General features: G+C 37.5%; 1 protein-coding gene across 2 annotated transcripts in view; it reads right to left on the reverse strand.

Moving 5' to 3' along the window:
- MAPKAP1 (MAPK associated protein 1) overlaps nucleotides 1–24,408 on the reverse strand; it is a 167,007-nt gene that overhangs the window by 83,872 nt on the left and 58,727 nt on the right. For both annotated transcript variants that reach the window (XM_030535228.1, XM_030535227.1), the window contains exon 5: nucleotides 2,145–2,317. In XM_030535228.1, coding sequence (XP_030391088.1) covers nucleotides 2,145–2,317 — 173 coding nt within the window. The remainder of the gene's footprint in view (nucleotides 1–2,144; nucleotides 2,318–24,408) is intronic.

A 24,408-nucleotide genomic window follows, 5' to 3' on the forward strand; every position in this document is an offset into this window, starting at 1 on the left:
GACAGACACTGACATTCACCTCCTCCCATTGGTCCATGAGAGTAAAAGTCTGTTGACTTCCACGACACAAGCCTTTTTCTGAGGACACTGGTATTTTATTTTACGGGATACTTTTTACTTGTTGATATTGGTCAATATGACATGTAACGTGTTCTTAAAAAGTACACATGTTGAGACTTTGATACTGGTTGCATCTCACATATTTAAAATATAGTAATGATACACAACAATCACATTCTTGTTCAACAAATATTTTAACAAACAGAAAATGGCGATTAACACTGACAAGTGAAATGGCAGTGTCTGCCATTATTTCTACATTTCTTCACCAGTGTCAGAACACTGAAACATTTAATACATCAAAGACCTGAATATCACATCTGTTCATTCAAAAGAGCTGGGAGGAACAACAGAGCCAAATCAACAATTGCCATGAAGCTCAATCTGGGAGAAGGTCCACCTCCTTATGCTGCTCTATCTATACAATAAAGAAGACAGCTAATAATCAGGGATCCAAAATTAAAGCATCTGAATGTAAATCCAAGTAACCTCTCTCTCTCTCTCATCCCCTCAGCCACCAGAAAGCCCAAAGAGTTCTCAACCTATCGCTGAACAAATACAGACAACTCATGAATACAAACCCACTCCTGAAAAATGGTAACAAGGGCAAAATTTCCAAGAAATATGCCATGACCAAGGTACAGACTCAGAAGTTTGACTCACTAACAAATAAAAACATCTACTATACTCTGCTATACTACTTTTGTACCAGAGGTGGTTCTGATATATTATGTTGTTATTCATCCTTTGTTATGCAGCAAATACTGGGCAAGTATTTTTCCAGATTTTACAGTATCATTTTAAAATGAAAGATGTCCAGATTAAAAGATATGAAGTACCTATTTCACAGAACTTGTATGACCTACCATTAAAACATTACTTTACCCAAAGAAAAAGAAAAAGAAAAAAGAAGAGGAAATATTCTAAGACAGCTCACAATCTATTTTTCAGCCTAACAAATTTAGGGGCAGCCTCCCATTCCCTTCATGTCTCCCACCCCAAGCAAAGGGATATGCAAGGATTATAGCAAATACTGAAAAATTTATTGATGGAGTGAAGCTGTAAAGAATTTCTATTTGCTGATCTTGTATTGCACAGGTGACTCAGGCCAAGTTCTGGTAGGAAGTATAAAGAGTCTAGTGCATGATATAGTGGTTTCTCAATTAAAGAATAAAGCATTATTCACAGTTTCAAATAAAATTGAATTTTTATGACTACTTTTGCATTTTTGCCAATATATTCATCTTCATTTTAGTGGTGTCTTTAAACACTTACACAGAAGGATGGGGGCAGGGAGGATACCTTAGATCTTAACTGAATTTAACTCCATAGTTGTCAATTCTTTATAAACACTGAAAAAATGATATATTCACACACACATTGGTATAGTTTGTCTATTCAGTAGTAAGGACTACATTAAAAGAACATTACATTTGTAAAGTGACACATTCAAAAGTTCAGATTACATGCACAAGCTTAACTCTGATCTCGTGTGCATACGGATGCAGCCTGTGTATGGCAGCGTACTCAATCTCAAGCAGAACACTGGAATAGCATTCCAAGACACTCAGCACCCATTTGAGTTATGCCATCCTCTTACTCTCTATAGGCAGAGTCAGGCAGGGAGAAGGGAAAGAGATTCAGATATTGACCAGCTCTTGCCACCACTTTCAAAATCAGAACGTTTACAGATCATTTCTAGATTTTATTGGATGCATCTTTGTTTGATCCTTGGTCATTAAGAAGTGGTTTAAAAACTAAGTCAGACATAAAAACGAAACATCTATCAATGATGCTGACAGCCGTGCAATTTATCTTAATATTACACAGTGTTTTAAAATTATGATTCATTTGCACATCCCTAGATTCATGTGTTTATCATTATCCAGTAGCCAGCAGTTTAATTGAAAGAGAAATAGATATAGATGTGTGTGTATTGCTCACAAAGAAATATTGATAACTGTGTAGGTGGTTCCTGTAAGACTTATTTATAAAAATATTGACACAGAAATCCATTTCATTATGCAAAAACAATTGTAGAGGAGAAAACCAGAGATCAAGTAGTAGTAAAGAAAGAACAGTACTTTAGTTTGGGTTCCCGTCCTTCACTCGTGTATTGCCAGCATATTAGTCCAATCAGGTCATGCACCTTGGCATTTGCTATCGTCACAACTGTCATTGGCAGCAGTTTGTCTTGGCTTGTGTGCAATGGGAGGTAGACATCAATTTTTTTGGTTGCAGTTGTACCAACATGACCCTGTTGAAAAAACATTTAATTAAAATACATAAGTGACACAGTAAAATAGAGACAAAACAAAAGCTTGTGTAGGTTAGATTCTTGTGTATGCAAATTGGTTGAAACTGTATTAAAGAACAGGATTATTAGACACACAGATGAACACAATATGTTGGCTTTTGTAAAGGGAAATCATGCCTCACCAATCTACCAGAATTCCTTGAGAGGGTCAACAAACACGTAGACAAGGGTGGTCCAGGGGATATAGCGTGTCTGGACTTTCAGAAAGCCTTTGACAAAGTTCCTCACCAAAGACTCTTAAGCTAAGTAAAAGCAGTAAAGAGTCCTGTGGCATCTTATAGGCTAACAGATGTACTGGAGCATGAGCTTTCATGTTATTCAATGTTGATAAATGCAAAGTAATGCACACTGGAAAACAATCTCCACTATACATACAAAATAATGGGGTCTAAATTACCCCTCAAGAAAGATCTTGGAGTCATTGTGGACCGTTTTCTGAAAATATCTGCTCAATGTGCAGTGGCAATCAAAAAAGCGAACAATGTTAGGAAACTTTAGAAAAGGGATAGATAATAAAACAGAACAAAATAGCAAATGAAATTTAATGTGGATAAATGTAAAGTAATGCACATTGGAAAAAATAACACCAACTATACATACAATATGATGGGGGCTAATTTAGCTACGAGTCAGGAAAAAGATCTTGGCGTCATCGTGGATAGTTCTCTGAAGATGTCCAAGCAGTGCGCAGAGGTGGTCAAAAAAGCAAACAGGATGTTAGGAATCATTAAAAAGGGGATAGAGAATAAGACTGAGAATATATTATTGCCCTTATATAAATCCATGGTACGCCCACATCTCAAATACTGTGTACAGATGTGGTCTCCTCACCTCAAAAAAGATATTCTAGCACTAGAAAAGGTTCAGAAAAGGGCAACTAAAATGATTAGGGGTTTGGAGAGGGTCCCATAGGAGGAAAGATTGAAGAGGCTAGGCCTCTTCAGCTTGGAAAAGAGGAGACTAAGGGGGGATATGAGGTATATAAAATCATGAGTGATGTGGAGAAAGTGGATAAGGAAAAGTTATTTACTTATTCCCATAATACAAGAACTAGGGGTCACCAAATGAAATTAATAGGTAGCAGGTTTAAAACAAATAAAAGGAAGTTCTTCTTCACACAGGGCACAGTCAACTTGTGGAACTCCTTACCTGAGGAGGTTGTGAAGGCTAGGACTATAACAATGTTTAAAAGGGAACTGGATAAATTCATGGTGGCTAAGTCCATAAATGGCTATTAGCCAGGAAGGGTAAAGAACGGTGTCCCTAGCCTCTGTTCATCAGAGGATGGAGATGGATGGCAGAAGAGAGATCACTTGACCATTGCCTGTTAGGTTCACTCCCTCTGGGGCACCTGGCATTGGCCACTGTTGGTAGACAGATACTGGGCTAGATGGACCTTTGGTCTGACCCGGTACGGCCATTCTTATGTTCTTAGAAAATATCATGTCACTATATAAATTGATAGTACGCCCACACCTTGAATACAGCATGCAGTTCTGATTGCCCCATCTCAAAAAAGATATATTAGAATTGGAAAAAGTACAGAGAAGGGCAACAAAAGTGATGAGGGGTATGGGACAGCTTCTACAGGAGGAGAGATTAAAAAGAATGGAATGTTCAGCTTAGAAAAGAGATGACTACAGGAAGTTGGATGGGGGAGGGGGGGGAATAAGGAAGGGTTATTTATCCTTTACATGACAAATGCCAGGGGTCACTCAATGAAATTAATATGGAGCAGGTTTAAAACAAACATAAGGAAGTATTTCGTCTCACAGTGCACAGTCAACCTGTGGCACTCATTGTCATGGGATGTTGTGAAGGCCAAAAGAATTAGATCAGTTCAGAGAGGATAGGTCCATCAATGGCTATTAGACAAGATGGTCATAGATACAACCCCATGCTCTAGGTGTCCCTAAAACTCCAACTGCCAGAAGCTGCGACAGGATGACAGAGACTGGATCACTCTATAAACTGTCCTGTTCTGCTCATTCCCTGTGATGAATCTGGCACTGTCCACTGTCAGAAGAGAGGATACTGGGCTAGATGGGCCAATGGTCTGATCTAAGTATGAGTTCTTATGTTCATTACAGTAGCTAGAACTAAAATGTACTACTGTAACTTTCTATGTGGAATTACTACGCAAATTTAAATAATTTCAGTTTTTAGGTTGTTTATATAAACAAATGTGAAAGATTTGTTTCACAAGGGCAGTGATCTCATGTGACTTCCTATGAGAACTGAAAACCATTTATGGAAACATTCAACATTTCCACCACCACCAGATCTTCAATCAAGAACGACTATGAACCCTACCTATGTTCCCAAAGCAACTTCCCATCCCAGTCTTCAGTGTTAGCATTATCCTTGACTCTAAACTTCTGCTTCTGTCCTCGGCTTCTACCCCTGCAAATTCACCTATCACAACTGACTGTTGCAATACTGCGTATGGCACTGCCTTAATCCTCTCTTACCTCAATTGCAGCATCTCCCTTCTCAATGGCAACCCATGTGCCCTGACTCTGGCACATGCAGGATGTTGCTGCCTGTTATCTCAAGGGTACAAAGAAGCCCAACCACATCACCCTGGCCCTCAAATAATTTCACTGGCTCCCAATCATTTCAAGATACAGTTCAAAACTGCACTTTGTTTTTAAATGCTACATGGTCTTCCTCCAGTTTACCTCAGAAATGGCCTGTCTCATTTCTTCTCCTCCTCACCCCTACCCTCTTTGACTATAAGTGGATACTCTTGGTACTCTCAGAAGAGAGTCCAAGGGTCACCACTCTGGTGCACAACGATCTAAACGGTCAACATGCAAGGGGTCTCTCTCTCCCAGGATATATAAAAAGGGGGAAGAAGTGGAAACTGGCTTTCATATCAAAACAGAAAGAAGGAAGGGGAGTTGGGCATCATGGCTAGGAGGAGTCAGGCAGGCTATGCCAACAGATACTTATAGAACACAAATGAACTACACATAACATGCATGAATCTCATAGATGCAAACATTTCAGAAACATTGCCCCACAGGAAGATTACACTGAGTGGCAACAGACAGTACACATTTTTACAACCACGAAAAACCTATATGATGGCTGTACCTAAGTCAGATGGACAAACATAACCACCTCTTCACTTCACCAGGAAACAGGATTGTAAAACAGACATGAAGGTTAAGTGTTGGTTAAGAATAAATAAAAGATGATTTCTATGTGTCAAGGCAAGTCCAAAACCAATATATAACTGAGCCCACTTCTAACCACTTAAAACTATTTGGAGACAACCATCACTGCATTTTATTGTATTAAAAAAATCTATTCGGCATCAGGGAGATTAAGACTTAATTAAAACGTAAAGAATATAGCAACAAATATCAATAAAGTTTATGTTAGAAGAAAAATGTTTAATCTATAGCTGATAGGACTCTATTTTTAAGCTAATAATCTTGTAAGTGGCAAAAAGATTTCACAATTCCATCCCACAACTGACATCAGGATAATATCCTTGCTTTATACCAAGAAGAGAAGCCACCGTTAGAATTAATTATTAGGAATTCTTGCTTTAAGTAATGGAATAAGAGGATTCAATATTGGACACCTAGGCTGGGAGTATAAAACATATTCTTGTTATAAAATCATTGGGCATGTCAATACAATTTTAAGTTATAAAAGTAAGAGAGTAACTTAAAAATAAAAAGTACTTTCACATTCATGGTAGATTAGCGTGTAAGTATTGTAAAAACTGCCCAAACACAATGAAGTTGAATCTTTTTTTTTTTTTTTTAAACTTATAAGTATAGTTATCTTCTTCCCCCACAAACTCAAGGTACAGAAGAAACTTGACACATCTGTTTAAAAGAAAGAACGTGGCTAGATTCAAAAGAGTTTAATAAAATATGAACAGGACCATAAGTCTGTCTGGATAACCACTGGCCCTCTGCTAGGTGCACTGGTAAGAGCTGTCAGTGTGGAGGAAACAGACAGTGTCAAGTAAAGGTTTTTAATTAAATGTAAATTTTTATATTTTCACTCCAAGATAAAAACAGCTAGTGAAGGTATTAAAAGCATTTAGTGGTAGGTCCAGTGTTCCCATGTCCCCTCACAGACCTCTGTACCAGACATTTTACTCTCCAAGACACAAACTGCCATGTCTTCAGCCCAGCCCCCAACAGAACAACACTTTCAACCTCTCCACATGACTGTACCCCTTTCAGAAATCGGATTTGTCTTCCATACCCCCAAGCTTCACCTCACTTAAAAACTACTTGCTTACAAAATCAGACAAAAATACAAAAATGTCACAATACATTATTACTGAAAATTTGCTTACTTTCTCACTTTTACCATATAATTAAAAATAAAATAGACTGGAATATAAATATTGTACTTACATTTCAGTGTGCAGCACATAGAGAAGTACAAACAAGTCATTGTCTGTACGAAATGTTAGTTTTTCCTGACTTCACTAGTGCTTTTTATGTAGCCAGTTGCAAAACTAGGCAAATATCTAGGTGAGTGGATGTACCCCCTGGAAGACCTCTGCATACCCCAAATTGAGAAGAGAGGGCTACTCACTTTGTGCAGTAACTGAGGTTCTTTGAGATGTCTCCCCCCAGGCGTGCTTTACTGTAAGTGTGGCAGCGCCTTCGGGTCTGGAGTCAGAGATCTTCAATAGCAGTGCCCGCTGGACTGCACATGTGTACTTTCCCTTCCCCGCGCTGCGCACGGGTGGTATAAATAGCGCTATGTAGTCTGACCCCTCTTAGTTCCTTCTCTGCTGCTGAGCCCAAAACGTTACACTCTGAAGCAGAGGGGCGGAGCGCAGGTAGTGGTACTTCAATTAAAAGACAAAAAGGGGGGACACTATTTCCTTAGCCACTACTACATTATCTCTGCTCTTAATCTAATCAACAGACATTTTAACAGGCCCATATGGGCCCGATCATCCACCTTATATTGAACTAGTTAGGATGTAAAATACCTGCACTGCTGTCTACTGCAATTTAAAAGAGAAAGACCATTGTGGAGTGAAATCCTCGCCTCACTTAAGTCAATTAAGTTTTCCCTTTTAATTTCACTGGTCCTGGGTTTCATCTGTGCCCTGTTTATTGTGTTCTATTGTTATTATAACACTGTCAAAAGTCCTGTACAATATATTTCAAATTATGCTGTCTCATGCTTGTGTTAGACCTTCCTCCTTCTTGCTGCCCCTGCATTCTCTTCTTCCCCATCACACATCCTGGGTAACATTTCCTGCATTGCCCCTCAGGATCTTTTCATCTGTTCCTTCTCTCTCCCCTTCCCTCGTCATCTCTCTCTAGATTATCAGTCCCAACATATCTTCTTTCCCCGCCCCAAATCTCTCTCTCTAATTATACTTCATTATAGATTTTGTCTAGCACCATTAGGGTGACCAGACGTCCTGATTTTATTGGGACTGTCCCAATATTTACTTGTTTGTCCCACATCCCGACTGATGTTTGGTTGGGACATGGATTGTCCCGATATTTTGCACTCCAGTGCACTGGCAGAGGGGGCTCGTACCCCCAACTCAACCCCGGCCTCGTCCTGCCCCTGCCTCATTGGATCCCTCCCCAAATCCCTGCCCCAAGCACGCTGCTTTCCTCCTCCTCCCCCATCCCTCCCAGGCTTCCGCGAATCAGCTTACGGCAGCGCAAGTGCTGGGAGGGAAGGGGGAGAAGCAGGACGTGGCAGCCCGCTCAGGGAGGCGGAGGTGAGCTGGTGTGGTGGGGGGCGGGGAGCTGCCAGTTGGTGCTCAGCCCCCAGCAATTTTTCCAATGACCTGGCGGCTTTTTTTTTGTTGTTGGTGGTTTTTTTTTGCTCTGCCGGTGACCCCCACCCAATGTCCCAATATTTCATGTCTCTCATCTGGTCACCCTAAGCACCATCCGCTACAGACATCCATGAATCCTTTATCACAAACATTTACCAGGCACAGGACATGGGGCTTAAAAAAGTGGCGTCTCATATACTCTACAGTTCCCAATTCTGTTAATGCTGGTGGAGCTGAACCACTACTAGCAACAGTGGAAAATATCTGAAAAATGTCCCATGTTTATTACGGGTCTTATGAAGAGGGAATACACAAGATTCACATTTGGTAGGTTCTTTACAACTACAAGGGCTAGAAATGGGATGTTTTTAAATGAAAACATTTAAAGAGGACGGGATAGCTCACAATGTCAGGGCATACCCCAATCACTAACTCAAGGGCATAAGGATTCTTGCACCTCTCTCTGGGGCATCAGGTATTAGCCAATGTCAGAAAAGGATATTGGACTAGATGAACTAAGCCTGAACATGCATAATTCCAGTGCACATTGATCCTGCAGAAGCATGTGGCACGTGCCTGGGAATGCTTCTACATGGGTGAATAGATTCATGTGCTTAGACCAATCCTGCAAAATACTACTCATGCAAGCAGCTCTATTAGTCTCAATTACTTGCTGAGGTTTATATAAGCTCACTTGTTCAGGAGGAATCGTTCAGACCCAGATTACAGTCAATACTGTGAGCGTGGATTTTGCTCCCAACTAGAGAAATGGATTATAGCTATTAAGGCTCAGGTAATCCAAGAAATAAAGCATGATTACCCATATTCAAAAAAGTTGCATCAAACGTATTAACAGATTTTGTATAAAATTCAACGGAAAATCCATTCAGGGCCAGGGGCCTTACCATTTGGAGTGTCCTTAATAGCCTTCAATAAATCTGGAAGGCACAAAGAGGCTGTTAAATTAACATTTTTCTGATCTGTCACCTGTGGCATAGTTAATTTGTCAAAAAAATCTTTTAGCTTGTCACTGGACACTGCATATCATGACAAATGAAGTCTGGAATAAAATTGACAAAATATCTTGTTAATATTCTAGGAATCACACATCCTGTTTCCATTAAGCTTTTATTGTTAGAGATATTAGGTCTCACCACCCTATAAGTAGGTGAGTCACAACCTAAACTGAATGTATGCAAACACATTTGTTTATTAAATAAAAGATTAATATTGCTTTCTGTTACCCACAGTTTTCATGCACTATATCAGACTTGGGCTCAGATGAGAATTTCAATTTTACATTTCTCTAACACGTTCATCGTGGACAAGGCTGATTGTGATGATTTATCAGAGTCAGCAGGATCCAGTGGCTGAAATGTAGGGTTGAGAATCAAGTATTCTGGTTCTATTCTCTGCCCTGCCACTGACTTGCTGTATGATCCTGAGCATGTCACCTAGCATCTGTGTCTCAGCTTCCCCATCTAAAAAACAGGGTTACTTATTTAACTCCTTTAACAACTGAAAACACTGAGAATCCCTCTCTGACTAGGCATCCTGCAGCTCTCCTTCTCTGCTGCTATCTAGGAATTACACTTCCATAGTTTGAGTGTTGCACTGCTGAACAATGCAGCTTACTGAGTTAGTGAAATTTTCTTCTTTGTTTTATAAGACTTTTTAATTAAACAGGCCACTGGCTACTAATTTACTTACCTTGGGGATTAAAAATGAATGTGGTATCTATTCAGTTTAGAAAAGCTGCTCTCAATTATCACACAAGGAACTTCCACCTCAAACAGTGATTTGGTACACAGAGCTGCTCTGCTCACATGGAACCACATATTAAACACTGCCTGAAATAAACACAACCACACTATGGTAGGGGCCAAATAAGAATCATTTCCTCAGTAATCTGTGGATACATAGTAAGGGCATTCCATAGTTGATTGGGTTTATTGTAAGAGTGTAAGCAGCATATTACTACATATACATACTTCTGCAATAGCTAGACACAGTGGAAAGAGTTAAGGACAGAACAAGAAACTCTGCTATGAATTTTCATAGCTTATGTCGAATTTGACCACTAATGTTACTAGCTTGGGTGTTTAATTATACAATCTATGTGTACTACAATGACGACACCATCAAAGAAACAGTTTATACTGAATAAATTCCATCAGCCTCATGCAGTTTTAGGGACCTCTACGTTATTAAATCATTTTATATAACAACACTTGTTTACTTGAAATATAAAAATAAGATTTTAAAACCATAAAGAATCACATATTACAAACTTTATCAATTCTTGTAATACAAGGAACCATTTTAAGATACAATACCAACTTTTTAATGAAAGTCCACTAAAGAACGTATACCTTTCTCTATTTGATGATGTATCTCTTGAAACAGTTACAGTACAGCTATTAATACTCTCCTAAATTATATAGGAAATTTGGTATAATCTTGAGTCTACTACAAGGACAACTTAATCCTAAAAACAGCTCATAAGTATTTGGATAATGAAAAGCTGTAGAAATATTCAAAGAGAAAACATTTGTGTTTTACCCATCTCATTTTTGGGCTGTATTTTACTACGTTTCATGGTGGAAAATTAAAATAGAGTCCATAAACATTTCCTAGAGAAAAATATGATCAATTTTCAAACAATAATAATTTACTGCATTTTCCTACACAACAGAGTTCTGTGACTAAATATTATATCACTTTAACATTAGATGTTCTAATGATATAATTCACAGATTTTACTGAATTATTACTTAGTGAGTCATAAAAACCTCTTAAAATTAATCTTTCATGCACATCCAGCTTACTCAAAGTTAGCATTTAATTAGATGGCCTTGGCACAAATGAGCTTACTACTTTATTTGCTCGATCAGTATGAATTCATGATTCACCATCTAGCAAACAATGTAAAACATTAGACAAAATAGGAACAGAGATCTTTTTCCAAATGCAAATTTTTTTCTGACTCTTAAACTGTGTGAAAGACATGTTTTTGTTTTAAGTGACAGGATTATTTCATATTGTACCATATATAAAGTTTGTATCCTGATATATAACTCATTCCAATAGGTATTTATACAACATACAGAAAAAGTTACAAATATATGCACTGAACAAAGAATAGATCAAGTAGAATTCCAGCAAATACATTTTTAAACATAAACAGCAGGGCCAACAGATCAGACGATCCAAACTGAAATGTTTAATCAACAAAGACCTTATTTCTCTAAAAGTACAATCCCTTTGTAGGTAGAAGTGAATGAAAGCCAGTTTTCTACACCATAGATTTCTGAAAAATAATTTTTTAAATAAAAAACAAAAGTAATGAAATAGGATTAAAAAATGTAGCAGAAATAATTTGTTTTAAAAAAGATAAAATAGCTTTTTTTTGGGGGGTATATGTGTCAAAAATAAAGATATGAACTATTAACTCAATAAAATGTTTAAATACTCTCAAATGTTTTTGTATACGCATCTGGTAGAACATACGGTGGCATCAAGATATTATTGGCATTTGGTTGAGATGGGAATCATAGTGGCCAGCACAATACAAACAAGGGCTTCGTCCTAAATACATGAGCATTCTTAAGAAGACACCAACACAAACCAGGAAAATGAAGTGTGGCTGGGAACTGTGGATTCTGGTGCAGTGAGTAATTTGCAGTATATTAAAGCAAGGTCACTACAGTATGTTGGTTAATAATTTGACTAGACAGTTTTTGTTCTTATCTTATTTACATATTATCTAAACAAGTCTTATGAAAATGTCTGCTCATTTTAAATAAGTCAGTTTTGCTCAGAATGTCTCTAGGTTCCAGTGTTCACATGAACACACAGAATAACTGCATTTCCCTCCTAAGCTCTTGTGTTCCGCATGGCATTGTACCACACATGGAAACATGGGAATGGCACTTTTTTCAACAGGTGGTAATCCCACTATAAATGCATTTTATCACTAAGTGACAAGTGACTAGTTCATTAATTACTATGATGATGATGCTTTTTTTTTAAAAAATTTTTTATTATAGTCAGCTACCTGAAGTAGCTGTAAATTCCAAGAAAGTTAAACAGAGTGACTGGACTCTGGTCTGGCAGTTCAAAGAACTGAGTACTAAAATGAACCCTCAACAGTTGTTCCTCTGCCCGACAAACAGACCATCATTTCTCTCACTGCAATGTATACAGAATGTCTATAAAATTGCACTAACATTCTCATTTAATTCATCTCATTCATGCTGTCACGGTTCATAAAAATTTAACCCAGTAATTTCCTGCTATACAAAGCATAACAAAGTCTGAATACTTAAATAAAAGGTTAATAACTTATTTTTTATTCTAAATTGTTGACTTCATTTAGCATCTCTGCCTTGTACAGCACCACACTATTTTTCAGTTAAAGGGCCAGCTGTTCCAAAGGCTCCAGTAGGCAACGACAATGATAAGAAATGTTTTATCTGCACTGCAATGATCACTATCACATCAGCTCCAGGCTGTATTAACATACTCATGTTTTATTCTAGCCTTCCTCTGAATGTACCAGTTAATTATACAACATCGAGCTGAAAAAACCAACATTCAGAGCTGGACCATTTCCTTACAAGCTGCCACCGGAACTGTTTTTCGTATAGACCGTCAGGGAAACAAAGGTACGTTACATATATAATGATATAATCAAACATTCCAAATTGCTTTCCCCTGCTCTAGTTTAATAAATCTGGGAAGCTAAAAGCAAGGTATAATCTATAATTCATATAACAGAGGCATATTCCAATCCTATTAACATTACTTAACTTAAACAATTTACCTTAAATTAATAAATGTTTACTTAAAAAGTGGTATAAGGAGGATTTCCTGCTACACTTCTCTTCTGTCAAATCCCTTTGGAAGAGGGAAAAACACACATCGGAAAAAGGAAAAACCAATCCCCAGTTAGAGCACAAGAGGTCTCAGTTGCTTTAATACTAATACCAGTTTTAGGCAAGTCCAGTCCATCTTGTCTCCTGCCATCCCCAAATGGAGTTTCACCAGGAGTGAAATACACTTGCATGCAGCAGGCCTGCATAAGCCCTACACACCACTGAAGTCACACCCAGGGCTTGTACCGGCCTTCCACAAAGGGCTGAATTTCAGTTTAGCTGAGATGGTATTCAACTACCTAGAGATATTATGCCCTGACCTATTCAGTTACAACAGTGCTGCTGGAAAATGGAATGCATATTCTGATTTATCAAAATATGATGGTTATAGCCACCACAAAAATGCATTAGATAAATTATGCTAATCTCACTGTTTACATACGTCAGGAAAGGAATGGTGTACGGTGGAAGAATTATTTGCATTTTACTTGGCAATAAACATTATGATTTAATACTGGGGAATATAATTATTCTTCGTAATAACAAAGTGCAACAAAAACTTGTAATTAAAAACTACATCATAAACATTATTTGTATATTTTGAAATATACCATGAGATATTTTAATGAACAGATGCTATTCAAAAGATAAATGCTTTTACAAATATTCAGTCCTTGAACAGGTCTCAGACTCTAATCCTAGGCTACTGTTGCATAAAGCAGACAGCACAAGTTCCTTGAGGACATTAGCTAATCTTAGGTAGAACATTTTAAATACATCACCATGTCACTTTTTAATGTGCCACAATCTATTAACCACATGGCAAACTAACAGGGATTTTTAAAATATGGGTTTTATAGCTTTGTGTTGGTGATTAATTAAATAAATAGCCAGTGTTTCACAAATCATCCCTCTAATTAGTCTAAACCAGACACTTTGCATTCACTGACATTCTTGCCATCTGAAGCTCACAGAAGGGCAGGAGCATTACGACGACGAATCTGTACACTTCTGAACACATCGTCACCATGTCCCCGGCTGGCATTGTACCGCTCAGCCCTGAGGCAGAGGTACAGTGCTCACAGGTGCTGCAGTCAGCTGGAGTTTGACTCCAGCTGCTTGGAAAAGATGTTCTGTTTAATTATTTCCCCTCATCCTGAAGTAAACAATGAGGACAACAAAGAAAAGCAAGTTGATTCTTAAAGGTAACCTAAAGTAGCAAAGATGTACACTTCCGACAATGAACAAATATTTAAGGTCTAAGTACTAAAAAGGAGCAGTGATGAGCTAACTGATCTTCTTCTGTCAAAAAGCCCCAACGGCTGAGGTTACACACACTTAGATACGGTTCCTTTTTAGGAAACCAAGCAAGCCTCATTAAAAGGGTTCCCAGCTTAATAAAAGAAAGGGTCAATTATTCTTGAAAAAGAAGAAAAATTCATCATCTGTAAAACTTGCCTGAAATCTCATCATTTTTACAATGCATACCTAGACGATCATTTCCCCCCAGAGCTCAATTAAAAATTTTAATAGTTAATCTTTTAAGTTTTAAAACAATTTTTTCCTCTAAGTTATTAACTGGAATCTCCAACTTAGGTAGGTTTTCATATCGAAATATGTTCTGAGGTGCTTAGTGACATTACCACAGCAGGATATTTTCAAATCCTTAAACTAAAAGGTATCAGAGTGGGTATTTAAGAGACTGAGAATGGAATAGCAGCTGGGCTGCTTACCAGAGACAGGTCCTTATTTCCTGCAATACCTGTAGGGATCGACTCAGCTTGGGGAGAGCTGAAATGGGGTTTGGTGGCCTTGTCCTTTAATCTAGGATTTTGCAGCTCATGGAAAGAGATTCACATATTACTTAGACTGAGAGTGGAAGGGAAAGGAACAAGTCCTACCAAGGCTGGGATACACAGGCCAAGTCACTTCATCACACTGTCTCTCAATTTGCCTGTCTGTAAAGTGGAGGAATTAACACTGCCCTCCTTCAGAGGGATGGTGTTAGTAATAAACGTGTCTGGCATGTTTGAGAACACTAACTGCTTCTTATTTTAGTTAGCCACAAAGCTGTACATCACACTAGGAAGCAGACCATCAGGTTATTTAATATATATTTGTAGGTTTGGCATCACGAATAAAACTCGTGTCAAGTTACAAAGAGGCGGCGTCTACAACAAATAATCCGGGTAACAATCTGCTGAGGTCCTATCTGGCAATGAGGCTAAACATAAATTTTTCAAACTGAATCTGTACAGTTATGGATCTGGTAATAAGATCAACTTTTTGGCCTAAGCACTGAGGAAGAGAGAATCCAGGACTATTCCTACAATTCACAAGAAAGCAAGTAACACTTTATGGGACACTGAAGATAAGTCATTTTCTTCCTTATATAAAAAGATGCATACTTGAGGTCACATGCTGAAGGATCCTTTCTTGATGCTATTTCTTGTCTTCAGATGCTAACTGAGAATAAATGTTTTTGTGCCAGGCTGGAATGCGTTAAATCAAAGTGATTTAAATCATAGATTTAAAATTAGCTAGCAGGAAACTTTGATTTAAATCATCATTTTAATCAAGTTTTGCATTTGTTCTTTTTGGTTATTTTCCTAAAGAGAGGTTGATTCTCAGTGGTTGCCAACCATTAAAATATGTTGATTTGCAACTAAATATAGGACGTTACACTAAATTTAGTGCTTCTTTTTGCAAACCTCAAGGATATGCCATATCTGTACATTTAAGCAATTCTATATCTTAACTTACACATATTCAGATTCTTAATTTTCACATTTTTATAATGTTTAAAATAGTGTATGATTCATTTCTTATTTACCAGATTAATTTTTTTCTGATTTAATCTCAAGATCTATTTAGATGGAAATTCAAATAAATTAAATGCACAAAACCAGCATTTCATATTTTTAAAATTAAATATAACTTCCTTAAATGTGCTGAAAAGATAAGAACAAGTTTATCAAAAATGTTTTGCGCTTAAAACAAATAGATTTTTTTATATAAAGGAAGTATTACCTATAGTTAATGAACTGAACTGATTATGTTCAAGATTTTAGAACAGATCCCATCCACTCACTTTCAGTCATAGCTTTTATTCACAGATTGCAAGAAGAAAAAAAAACAAGCTTCCTGCTCTTTCAACTCCCAATTGGTTTATTAACATTGAATGTACTAATCATGTTATGGAACTAGTTGAATAAGTCGAATGAAGAAAATATTCAGTCTGCACCTGCAAAAGAAGCTACTGGTGTGAAAAGCTGGTTTAGCACTTCAACAAACTTTGGTTCCAAGCGCTTAACCACTGACTTCCAGTTTTTTTTCTTTAAAAAACTTTTCATCAAACATTACTGCTTAATATTATTTTGTATTCAATTTAAATGATTTCATATATTATAATAAGCTTAGGCTTTAACATAAGTTGTCAATTTCAAATTTAATTTCAATTTGTTTTAAAAAATTAAACCTGCATTTATGTTAAATTAAAAAATTGGATTTAAATGAAAACATCTAAAACTTTATTTAGTCATTGATTTTTATCCACCCTGCTTCACGCTTTTAAATAGGACTATCTATCACACCCCCTCCCTCCCCCAACCTCCATAAATAAGGACTTAAGTTTACAGAGCATGGAGACAAGTAAGACGACCGGAGGACACAAAAAATACCCTGTCTGGCAATAAAACACTGTTTCTGGACTGACAAAAGAGTTAACTAATTAAGAGAATTATAGCATGCAGAAAAAAGGATAAGAAGATTTGCAATACAAGATTTAGTTTTAGAGATATTTCCACGACTTTCACAACTTTCCTTGAATCGGCAACAGAGTTTTTAACCAAGGATTTATCCTTCCCAAAATCTGACTGCTTAATTAAGATACAACAGCAGCTTAACAAATTTCCCACAGCTGACTCTATTCAGTCTTTCACTAGTAGCTTGAACCAACTTGAAATCCAAGACTGGAGTTTTATCAGGCTGCTGTTGCAGGTGCCAATACTATGTTATTTGCCAAATTGAAGTGTTGTCAACCATTTTTACTACTGTTGGGTCCAGAAAGTTACACATGCAGCTTTCATTAACTGCCGTGGGAGAAGTGCCCAGCACTGTATTCACCAGATAGAACGTGTACCATAGATTATTACTAATATTATAGTATTAATGCCTTTATTTCAAATGTTTAGTGAATACACTACCACCACAAGCAAGCAGGAAATATTTACTGCCTACTTTATGTGTACATTTTACATAGCATAATAGACACACTCAAAATAAACATACCACCATAATTCCTGCATTGTTGCTGAAATGAAAGAAAACTGAGGTCCTGGCTATGTTTGGTCGTTAAAATTCTCATAGCATTTTTCAGAAGAGCAAGATTTTCATTCCAATATTTTGGCTTAAATCCTTCTCTGATAATTACATTCTAACGCCATACATTTACTCTACACTTACAAATGAATTTGGGATAAGTTTTCACTTCCTACTCTCAATTGTTAAGTATTTTGCCCCAAAGAGGTGATTGCATGTTAGTGTAAAAGTGATACCTGTAAGAAGTCTGTAAAGTGCTTGGGATAAAAGATGAAAAGGCATAACTATTGCTGAGCTAAAGGAGGGCTAGATTATCTGGGAATGACAGTAAAATCACTTCAAGCTGAAAGCCATTTTGACTAATTGAATTCTGCATGTGGCAGAAACCTTATTTCAGAATTACAGCTTACTGCACTTTGGGGGAAGAAGTCTGGGACTGGATATATAAAGGTTCGTTTACTCTTATTTTCCCTCCCCCCCGCAGCCCAACTAAGTGCTGGAATACTATCAGTATTTTTCATCCTTCATAACTTGTAAGTTTAAATGAACTTTCTCTACAACAGCAAATGCTCCTGTTATCACCAATTGTCATCTAGTTTGTGTATGCAGTGTAACTGTAGCCAGATCTGTCCCAGGATATTAGACACACGTGGTGGGGGAGGTGATATCTTTTATTGGACCAGCATCTGTTGGTGAGAGAGACCAGCTTAACAAATGTTGGTCCAATAAAAGTGACATTGTTTCACTCCCTTGTCTAACTAGTTTGTGTGTCAATGAAAGATTAGCACCAATACTGCAACACATGTATGGAGTTTAACTTTAGGAAGTTTTGTATTTCGATCACCATCACACTTAAAATATTGTCTGCTTGGCCATTTCAGAAGTGTTTTGTCGATGAGGGGGTTAAAAAGCCCCTTTATTTTTTCAGCAGCCAAATCTAAAAAGACACACAACACTCTGAAATGCTAGGAATGTAAAAAGGGGCTTTAAAGAGTTTGTTTTTCAACAAAAGATTCCTCTAGACTTAAGCCAGTGTTCCTACTAACAGGAGTAGAAAGGTTTTGGATAAACTCATGATAGCCACTAGATGCTAAAGCTGGTGGCAACGTTTCATAGTTTTGTCTAAACTGTAGTATATTGTATGTTTTCTGTTTATTCTAAAAAAACTGTACTCCAGTATCTCCCTGGAGTTTTCTTCTTGCCAGTTACAGCAAAGGTACCATACTAAACACAAATAAGTTGGTATTTCCAAAGACGATTAAGACAAATATTCCATATACCTCCCCCTCCCCCCCCTTTTTTTTTTTTTTTTTTTTTAAGTAAAGGAATTTGTGCTAACAAGAGAAATACAGACAGACAAGACAGTCCTCCCTCTGTTTCAGGCATGCAAATGAACACATGCTGTATGCACTGGAAGGCAGAGTAATACACTTTTAATGGGGGGCAAACTGCAAAACTAGGACATCAAAGCCAGGTGGAGTGCAGAGTCATCCTTAAATTAAAAGGTAAATAAGGCTGTCTTTGAACATATCACATTTATACTACCCGAGGTTATTTATCAGCTGTTTTTGAAAGAAAGCGGGATACTGCAAATTATATGAATATTGAATTTTAGTATAGTTACTTTTGAATGTTATTAACGTAGTTGGGCAGTATGTACTTTTTTCCTTTAAGTGGGTGATGAAGGCCTGAACTAAAGTGGTTAAGTTATTCTTGTTTCAAACAATTTGTTCAGAAACAGCCAAGTTAAAGATCCTGAAAACATCAGCTTTAATGCAAACAAGAACAGACTCTCTATTGCAACTGCATTTAAGCAGAATAGTTCTTTATTGGATGGTCCCAAGATCTCAGTTGTTACGGCCCCTAAACCTGGTGTAACAATTTAAAAACTTGCATTTCAAACACAAAGAGCTGGATAAACATGTGGCCTAAAATGTTCCGCACAACAACCTAAAAGGATATTGAGATAAGTAAAATGGATTAAATTTTCCTGTAATATACTGGACATAAAACCTTCAAGCCTATTGCAAAAGAGATATTTTAATACTTTTGCTAATAAAACATAAGAATGTTAACTTGTGAACATATTTTTCATTTGGAGCAAAATTTATAATTAAGTGAAAGACAATTACTAGGCACAAGATGAAAATCAATTAAACAGAGTAAAATGTAATATGACTCAACCAAGAAATTAGACTGTCTTATAAAATGTATTTTAAAAATTTTATTTTAATTAATCTAGTTATAATTAAATGACCATTGCTTTGGAAATATTTTAACCTCATCAGATCCATCCCCAAACTGTACAATCATTAAAATTATTTTCTACTCTTCATTATAATTGGCCTTTTTTCCTTTCTTCTCAACAGTTCTGATAATGTTTTATAGTAAGAAGTGCAGGCTTCGCAAGTTTTGAAAGAAATGAGCATTTTTCTGAAATGTTCTGAAAACCTCTGGTTATTTATAGGGATAGTTCAGCAGCATTTAATGAGCTCCTGCCTTCTATTCACAAGTGTCTTTATTTCAAGACATTATTTGAAATTCACCCATTCAAGGAAAATTATTATTTATTCCAACATAACAAATGCCAGTAACTTAGACTTAAGGTTGCTGAAGTGCACTTCCTACCAACACTATCAGTCAAAATCAAGGAAATCACTGGATAAGGAAACAGTAACATCCACCCAAACCTCAGTTCACGCCTTAACACCCAACAACACGATACCCAAACACATCCATACACTTTTCACCTCTATAGCAAAAAGCTTTTACTTCCACCAAACTAAGTAAAGTTGTCGGCGTGTTAATTCTGCCTTAACTGGTGATTTGATTTGTAGGGATTATATCCAGTGTAAAGCAACCTTGAAGTTAAGTAAACATTTTTTGGATGGCGAATTTCTTTTAAGAGAGAGAAACTTCATCAGGATTGGCATGTAAGGTCTATAGGAGGACTACCTGGCACCCAATGACCAAGCACCCTCCTTGGCTCCTCACATAAATCCTCAGCTATCCCTTCATCCTATATCTGTATCACTTTGTCCTCCACAAACAATCCTCCATGGACTTTCTGCAGAAGAAAAAGGATGAAATAAGTTATAGAAACTGAAACTGACTGCTCCCCTTTCAAGGAACAGACACTGTTAGTCTAACGGGGAAAACAATTGAAGACAGTTGGCAGTTTTTCAAAGAGACATTATTAAGGGCACAAGATCAAACTATCCTGCATAGGAAAGATGGGAAGTATGGAAAGAGACCACCCTGGCTTAACCAGGAGATCTTCAATGATCTAAAACTCAAAAAAAGAGTTCTACAAAAAGTGGTAACTCAGTCAATTTATAAAGGATGAATATAAACATAACACAAAAAAGTAAGGGCAAGATTAGAAAAGCAAGGCACAAAATGAGATCAAACTAGCTAGGGACATAAAAGGAAACAAGAAAACATTCTACAAATACATTAGAAGCAAGAGGAAGACCAAGGGCAGAGTAGGTCCATGACTCAATGAGGAGGAAAGACAACAACAGAAAATGTGGAAAACTTCTTTGTTTCAGTTTTCACCAAGAAGGTTGGTGGCGATTGGATGTCTAACATAGTCAATGCCAGTGACAATGAGGTAGGAGCAGAATCTAAAATAGGGATTGAACAAGTCAAAAATTACTTAGACAAGTCAGATGTCTTCAAATCATCAGGGCCTGATGAAATGCACCCTAGAATATTCAAGAAGCTCACTGAGGAGATATCAGAGTCATTAGCAATTATCTTTGAAAAGCCATGGAAGACGAGACACATTTCAGAAGACTGGAAAAGGGCAAATATATAGTGCCCATCTATAAAAGGACAACCTGGGGAATTACAGACCAGTGATCTTAACTTCTGTACCTGGAAAGATAATGCAGCAAATAATTAAGCAATCAATTTGCAAACACCCGGAAGATAATAAGGTGATAATTCACAGCAGCGTGGAATTGTCATGAACAAATTGTGTCAAACCAAGCCGATAGCTTTCTTTGACAGGATAACAAGCCTTATGGATAGGGGGGAAGCAGGTGATGTGGTATATCTTGACTTTAGTAAGGCTTTTGATACTGTTTCGCATGACCTTCTCATAAACAAACAAGGGAAATACAACCTAGATGGAGCTACTATAAGGTGGGTGCATAACTAGTTGGAAAATCATTCCCAGAGAATAGTTATCAGTGGTTCACAGTCATGCTGGAATGGCATAAGGAGTGGGCTCCCTTAGGGATCGGTTATGGGTCCGGTTCTGTTCCATATCTTCATCAATGATTTAGATAATGGCATAGAGAGTACACTTATAAAGTTTGTGGATGATACCAAGCTGGGAGGGGTTGCAAGTGCTTTGGAAGACAGGATTAACATTCAAAATGATCTGGACAAATTGTCTTAAGTATTTAGGATGAAATTCAATAAGGACAAATGCAAATTACTCCACTTAGGAAGTAACAATCAGTTACACACACACAAAATTGGACATGACTGCCTAGGAAGGGTACTGCAGAAAGGGATCTGGGAATCAAAGTGGAACACAAGCTAAATATGATTCAACAGTGTTACGCTGTTGCAAAAAAAGCAAACATCATTCTTGGATGTATTAGCAGGAGTATTGTAAGCAAGACATGAGAAGTAATTCTTACCCTCTACTCCACACTGATTAGGCCTCAAATGGAATATTATGTCCAGTTCTGGGCACCACATTTCAGGAAAGATGTGGACAAATTGGAGAAAGGCCAGAGAAGAGCAATAAAAATGATTAAAGGTCTAGAAAACATGACCTATGAGGGAAGATTGAAAAAACTGGGTTTGTTTAGTCTGGAGAAAAGAAGACAGAGGGGACATGATAACAGTTTTCAAGTACATAAAAAGGTTATTACAAGGAGGAGGGAGATAAATTGTTCTTCTTAACCTCTGAGGATAGGACAGAAGCAATGGGCTTAAATTGCAGCAAGGACAATTTAGGATGAACGTTAGGAAAAACTTCCCAACTGTCAGAGTGGTTAAGCACTGGAATAAATTGCCTAGAGAATTTGTGAAATTTCCATCATTGGGGATTTTTAGGAGCAGGTTGGACAAACACCTGTCAGGGATGGTCTAGATAATACTTAGACCTGTCTTGAGTGCAGAAGACTGGACTAGACGACCTCTTGAGGTCCCTCCAGTTCTATACTAGTTTTAACAGAACAGTTTTAGAGTTTCTCCATCCCTCTACCCCCACAAATATGGCTTTTAAAAATAACTTTGCATGAGATCACATTAAGATACACAGAAGCAAGTGAATCTCATATCTATGTATAGTCTTGCTATTATGTTATGGGGATATGAAGAAGATGACACAAGCAGGGCCAAGTATCACAAGGAGTTTTTAAATCTTTCAAAGGGAATCAATACTGACACTTGTTTACTATTTCTTTAGAATATTTAAAATGGAACAAGAAACATCATCATGATCATTCCAGTGGTAAAATGGGTCATTTTGAAGAGATTTAAATCTCAGTAAAAGGAAGAGTTCAATGAAACCTCAACTATTGAGTTACTATTCACGCCTCTATAATAATTTCTCAAGGTCCAAAAGCATGCCAAACACTAACACAAACTATTATTGTTGTTCCTCCCTGATAATACAAAATGTAATTTTAAAGCTATTAACACCTTTTAATCTTTCCAGTTATGTTTCGTGGCTAGCCATCTTCTCAAATCAAACTGGAACAGAGGCTACGCAATCTGACGTTGCCCTACCACGCTGATCACAAACTAGAGGAGATACAGCAAAGTCAGAATTACACAGTTGTTTTTAAGATGTCTTGCAACACTGCTGTCAATGTATCATCCTGCATGAATGACAATGCTTTCTGCAAGATGCCTGTACCTCATCTGAACCTATCCAATTGTAGTGCAAGTTAACCAACAAATTCCGGGATGTCGTCATCCAAGTACAGTGAAATTGCTTACTTCTGTACTTTTTTTTAGGAGTGTCTCCTAAAAAGCAAACCAGCTTCCTGGCTAAAAAGCAGGGGAGACAAACACCTAAGCATTTACAAGAGCTGCATAGGCCATCTTGCAGGTTTTCACTCTGACATAGGCTCGGTAGTTTTTCTTGAATCAGACCTTCTGGAGAGATGGACTGCTCAGTCTGGCAACTCCCCCACAAGAGTGCACTCAAAAGTTTGTGGAAAAGTGAGATGTTTCAATGAGCCAAACTGGAATCGGCTGCTGCAGCCATCGTAAAGAACAGTATGCCTGGAATTTATCAAGTAGTAACAGCATCGGACAAAATTAATTAGCTGACACTGCGATGTCACTCACAGACGTTTCTCTTGGAAGTAACGAGATCATGGAAACTCCCGCACTCAACACACCCAAAGGGGTTTTGAGACTAGGAAAGGGGTGCCCCTGGACAGTTTAATGGACAGAGTACTCAATATCCATTTATCACTTGACAGGAAAAATATATTAACTGCCTGGCACCCTGCCTAAATTCCACAATGCTAAACTATTCATCCACCTTTAGGCAAATAATAGTGTGTTTGAATGTGATTTTCAGATGTAATCTGGGGGAGGTAATAATAGGTTTTAAAAGGAAAAAATTGAGTGACATTGCACAAAATAACTTTTATCAGGGGATTCAGAGACATAGAAAGAGGCAAGAAGAGAGCATAATATACTAGAACTACTTCAGCTTGGCAGAATAAGGTGGCAAAACCTCGTTGAAAACCTCCCCAGCCTCTGTTTGTCAGAGTGTGGAGATGGACGGCAGGAGAGAGATCACTTGATCATTACCTGTTAGGTTCACTCCCTCTGGGGCACCTGGCAATGGCCACTGTCAGCAGACAGGATACTGGGCTGGATGGACCTTTTGTCTGACCCAGTATGGCCATTCTTATGTTATGTTCTTGAATCACACTCAAGAAAGCGAATGCCTTCCCTTCCTCAGTTGTTAATATTAACATAAAACAAGAGGGCTTTTCACTTTGTTCTTCTGTAGGCTAAGCCTACTGCACACACCAGGAGCTCTTTGCATCACTCCA

Source organism: Gopherus evgoodei, chromosome 16 (genome assembly GCF_007399415.2).
Source record: "Gopherus evgoodei ecotype Sinaloan lineage chromosome 16, rGopEvg1_v1.p, whole genome shotgun sequence".
Taxonomy (NCBI): domain Eukaryota; kingdom Metazoa; phylum Chordata; order Testudines; family Testudinidae; genus Gopherus; species Gopherus evgoodei.